Source organism: Galeopterus variegatus, unplaced genomic scaffold, assembly GCF_000696425.1.
Source record: "Galeopterus variegatus unplaced genomic scaffold, G_variegatus-3.0.2 Scaffold229, whole genome shotgun sequence".
Taxonomy (NCBI): Eukaryota; Metazoa; Chordata; class Mammalia; order Dermoptera; family Cynocephalidae; genus Galeopterus; species Galeopterus variegatus.
The window spans coordinates 761,118-766,069 of record NW_007726340.1 but is presented as its reverse complement, the minus strand read 5'-3'; the positions used below and the strand labels follow the sequence as shown (position 1 = coordinate 766,069).

General features: G+C 60.5%; 1 protein-coding gene across 2 annotated transcripts in view; it reads right to left on the bottom strand.

Annotated features, from left to right (window-relative positions):
- The window catches only part of PEMT (phosphatidylethanolamine N-methyltransferase), an 89,681-nt gene that overhangs the window by 18,440 nt on the left and 66,289 nt on the right, over positions 1–4,952 (bottom strand). For both annotated transcript variants that reach the window (XM_008566238.1, XM_008566237.1), the window contains exon 3: positions 4,696–4,811. In XM_008566238.1, the coding sequence (XP_008564460.1) occupies positions 4,696–4,811 (116 nt within the window). The remainder of the gene's footprint in view (positions 1–4,695; positions 4,812–4,952) is intronic.

Genomic DNA, 4,952 nt, shown 5'->3' with positions numbered 1-4,952 from the left:
CCCGGGGGGGGGGGGGGGAGCCAGCCTGCAGGGGCAAGGATCCCATTCAAGTCCACGGCCACTGAGGACCCACAGACACCTGGCTGAAGAGAAACCAGTGGGGTTTTTTTGGGGTTTTGGAGTCTTTTTTGTCTACATTTTGGGCTCAGGAAGGCCAGAACTCAGAACAATACGCTTTTGGGGGGAAAGGGCAGTGCTAACTGTCTCGTGAAGAGGTTAAGTTTGCAGAAGCTTTCACCGCCTCTCCAGCTGCTGCAGAGAAAGGCGATGTCTGGGGCTGGGGTGTCTGGGTACTCATCCCTCAGGAAGGGCCTGAGTGCATGCCCTGCAGGAAAGGCTCATCTGGAGATGAAAACAAAGGGAAAAGTCAGCTAAGCTGCCACCTGGCTTGACTGGGCTCAGGCTGCAGCCACTACAGCCACAGTAGCCAGCTCCCTGGGCCGGGCTGGGGAAGGGTGGAAGGAGATGTTGCGGTCTCACCAGCTGAGTTTTCAGAGAGCAATGGACCCCACTGCAGGAGGAAAGCTACTATGCAGCACAAACAGCCAAACATGACCGGCAGCCAACCCTGAGTGGAGGGTTTCATAACCACGGGAGCAGACACAGGGAGCCTGCCTGGCTCACCCCAGGGGGCTGGCCTGGGCACTTCCCCAACAACTGTTCCTCGGCCCCAGCCTCGGGGCGGCCACGCTCCTCCCGCTCTTAGGCACTGCTCGCTGCCCTCTGCTTTCGGTACCCCAGCAAGGCCTCCCCCTGGAGGTGGGAGCTGAAGAGCGCCCAGTGAGTGAGGTTAGCTCAGGAAGGCAAGAAAGCCCCTTGCACATCCAAAAACCATCTCGGTTCACTAATTCATCCCCCCACTCCAAAACCTTTGATGGCTCCCTATTTCCTACCACATCCAGGTGCTGCCTGATCCCACCTGACTTATCTAACCTAATCTCCCGCTGGCTGCCCCATTCCACAGGCAGCTCTACCTGTGACTCAGACCACCCCCACCCCCAGCCGTCCTTGCCCAGCCCCGGTGGGGGTTATCAAAGGCTTACTGGGGGTACACGTGCAAGGGGAGGAAGCAGGCTGCTCCCTATCTTCTAGGATTCCCTTTGACCCAGGCCACACACGGGCAAGGTCACATGCAGGTGAGGAGTCGGTGCAAGTGGATGCCCTGCTGCAGGGCTGAGAGACTGCCCTGGGGACCCGGAGATGGGACAGAGGATGAAGCAGGCAGAGGGAGGGAGGTGGGTTGGTGCAGTGCGTCCTCCCTCATGTGCTGCTGTGTCAAGCAAATCGTGTGATTGCTGATTGACTAAGAAGAGGGTGCATCGGGCATGGAGGGCATCTCTGTGACATCCGGGGCTGCTCACCCTTGTCTCAGCAGCAGGAAGGAAGCCCTCTCTGCACCTATCTCAGGGCCGCTACATTCTGCCCTTCCAGTTCACATCCCCTCCCCTCCAGGGCCTGCCCACTACAGGACTCTCCAGCTGGCTCCAGGGGGAGCTCCTGAGGGTCTGCAGCTCCTGAGGATGAAGTGCCTTGCTGCTGGCATGAGACCAGGAAGCAAGAACCACACTGGGCACCCACGGTGTGTTCACTGATATCATGTCCTGCATTCCTAGGCCTCACTGAGAAGGGGGATTCTCCTGTTGGTCAGCTGAGGACACTGAGGCTCAGGGACCATAGTGGGCCATGGTGGGCAGGACCAACACAGGCCTGTCTGAGGCAAGGCCTCTCCCTTCTCTGTGCCCCAGGCAGCCACTTCCCCATGGGAGGGAAAGCTGGATCCATCTGTAACTCTGGCCCTGTGACCACAGTTGGAGCGAGGCCCAGAGGAAAGAAGGGCAGTGCCTGGGGTGGCGAGGCAAACTGTTTACATGTCTGGAGCGCTCGTGGGGTTTTAGAGACTGGGGAGCCTGCCAGGCATCCCATGACCTCTGCCTCTCTCTAAGAGGTCCTGGAGTCGGCTGGGCTCAAACCTGGGCTTCCACACTCCCAGTGCGGGCTCTTCCTACACTACATCGAGGCTCACATACTTACTGGCCACCTCCAGGCGTGGCGTCTGGCCCTGGGGACAGACTGACCAACAAGACAGACGTGATCCAACAAGGCAGATACAGTCTGAGAGAAAGGTGGTCCCAAGTAAGAGCAGAAGCCCACACATGGATGGAGAGCATGTGCTAAGGACTCTGCAGGAGCCGAGTGGGAGCCCGAGGGGCGTTGGAGATGGTGTCCAAGCAAGGGCTTCCGTACACAGGCTTTGGTGGGGATGGGTTCTCTGGCAGGTGCCTCAGACGCAGAGCACTAATGCACCAGGTGAAGCCAGACCTGCAGAGGGCAGGAGCAGAGCCTGGCAGAGGTCCCGCACTGGGAATGGGGTGGAGGTGACCCGGAGTCACAGTGCAGAGGGCAAGGGGGAGCCCGCCTGCCTCGGACAGCACGGGAAGGCCAGCTGAGGAGCCACGTGTTATTCTTAGTGCAACGAACCTATTAAGCAGGGATGACATGGTTTGATTTTCATTCTAGCAAAATCGCCCTTGCAGCTGTGTGGAGGCCTGGACTGAAGGCCCGGAGCCAATGAGGACAGGGGCGGGCAGTGGGGTGGGGGGACCAGAGTGGGGTCACAGAGTCAACCACAGGTTGTACTGCTGGGCTGAGCAGGAAGGTGGCAGGAAACCATCCAAGATGGCTCCGAGATTTTCGGCTGAGTGAGTTTCCCTTTTCCAACAATGGGATTGGGCAGGAAGTCAGAATTCAGCAGACACAGAACAGCTCCCAGTAGAAGGGCCCGCACGGTGGCAGAAGGGGCTCAGGTGGGCGCCACAGCTGGATCTGCCTCCTGGCTCGCCCCTCATCAGCCCTGGGGTCCTCCTCTGATGAACGGGCTTCCATGCCCACCCTGTGAAGGGCTGCTGTGATTATCTGGGGCCCAGGCAGCTGGTGGCACTGACTACTATTTCTGGGCAGTCGCCTGGTCTGGCCAGCTGACTCTGGGCTGTGAGGACTGCGGGCTCAAGCCCCCTCCTCCTGGTCACCCAGCCCTGACGGAGATCCCAGCAAGCTCTGGGGAGCCCTCCCCAGCCCTCTGCTCATCCTCGGCCAGCAGTAACAGCCCCCTCCCTCCCTCCCTCCAGCCACTGGGGAGCGTGTGCTTGGGGTCCGGAGGCTCAGGCTGCCCACCATCCTCCTGATGTAGCCCAGGGCCCATCTGCAGGTGGCTGACATGTGGCAGGGGTGGCAAAGAGGCCCATCTCTCTCCTGCTCTACACCTCCTATCCCATGAGCCCAGCTGGAGTGGTGCAGGTGTTGTGACTGCCGCATTCCTCTGGCCTAAATGGATCAAGTCTTTTCTCCCCAAGCCACTGCTGAGCCTGAAGCCACTTATTCTCCCACCCTTGTCAGGGCTCCATGAGCTGTAAAACCTCGAGTAAATCATTGCTTCTCACTGAGCCTCACTTTTTTCATCTGTGCAATGGGACTCTTCTCTGTCAGGAGACTGCAAGCATGCAAATGTTCCCTGGGGCTGGAAAGCCTGGAAGCTGGTCAGCATGCAGGCCATGCAGGCCCAGACGCCCAGGGTGGTGCCGCGAGCCAAGCCTCTGGGGGATGACACAGCCCCAGCCCTAAGGTCCAAGCAGCAAAGGCCAGGAGCCAGGGGTCCCATGGGGACGCTGACCTTAGCAGGATCCCCGACCACACTTCTTGCTGGCAGGAAGGCCAAGCCCACCACAAGGACAGGAAGACAGCGAGGATCCATGGCGAGGGTGCCCTGGCCGCCAGTCTGGCCCCTGCCCTAGCCCTCCCATGCCAGGCCCCAAGCATTAAGCAAGCCACTTTGCGTATGTGCCCCAATGCCCTCAGGGAGACAGGGCCAAGGGGAGCCAAGGGCCGGACAGCACACACCCCATCCAAACAGCAGCTGCCACTCAGGCCCCAGAGACTGCTCCATGTGGGGAGCTTCTAGTCTGTCCCGACAAGTCAGAAATGGGGATTCTCTGTGTAATTTCCCATTTTTAAAGCCCCTCATGGACCACGTTCAGCCCGTGAGCCAGCAGTGTGCCACCTGCAGTGACTCTCACAGTGCCCGGGGAGGGGGGTCTCGCCTGGCTTGGGTGTGGCAGGAACACTTGCTCCCAGGCCTGGGGATGCACCTCATCGTCTAGATCCAGTTCATCCACTCTGGCCTTTTTCTTCAATGGCAGGAGGGCAGACAAGTCCCAAGTCCAGAGATGGACCGGGCAGCTTCTTGACACTGGTCCACACCCAGGGCTTGGGAGACGGTCAGGCCCTGGCCCCAGAGGGGCTCCCAACACGGGCACTGCCTCCTGTCCCGGCACCTGGAGGGGACTCCTAAAGCAGCTTTGGCTACAGAAAGAGGCTGGGATGCGAGCTTGGGGACCACCCAGGCATTGTCCCCCCTGCTCCTCCCTGCCCCGCACCCCAAGCACGGTGGCACTGTCCCACTCACACTGTCCCTTCCTGAGGCCATAGGACTCGTCTGCAGACAGGAGTCTCACAGCCCCAAGCGGTGAGGGTGGCATGCTGCGGCACAAGGCTCTTGAGGCAGAGCTCCCTGTGCGTCACATGCCGCGCTCCCGCATCCCCACGGACCCCGGTCCCGCTAGCAGCGGCCTCCCTTGCCTCGGCGCCGTGCGCGTCTACAGTGAAAACGGACCACGGCGGGGGTCGCCTGGTGCGGCTTACCAGTGAGAGCGGAGGACATTCAGGAGCAGGATGGCAACGCCCAGGGAGTAGCAGGCCAGGTACGGGGAGCCAAAGGCCTTGCTCAGCCTGCGGGTATTGTGTTCCCATCTCGCGACCTACACAGCAGGCAGAGAGAACAAGAGCCAGACGTAAGGGGTCTGTGCGGAAGGATCTGGGGCAGGGGCGTGGTGGGGAGAAGGCTCCCTGTGTCCTCAGGCTCCGAAGCCCCCAATCCCATGGCAGGAGACATGCATGAG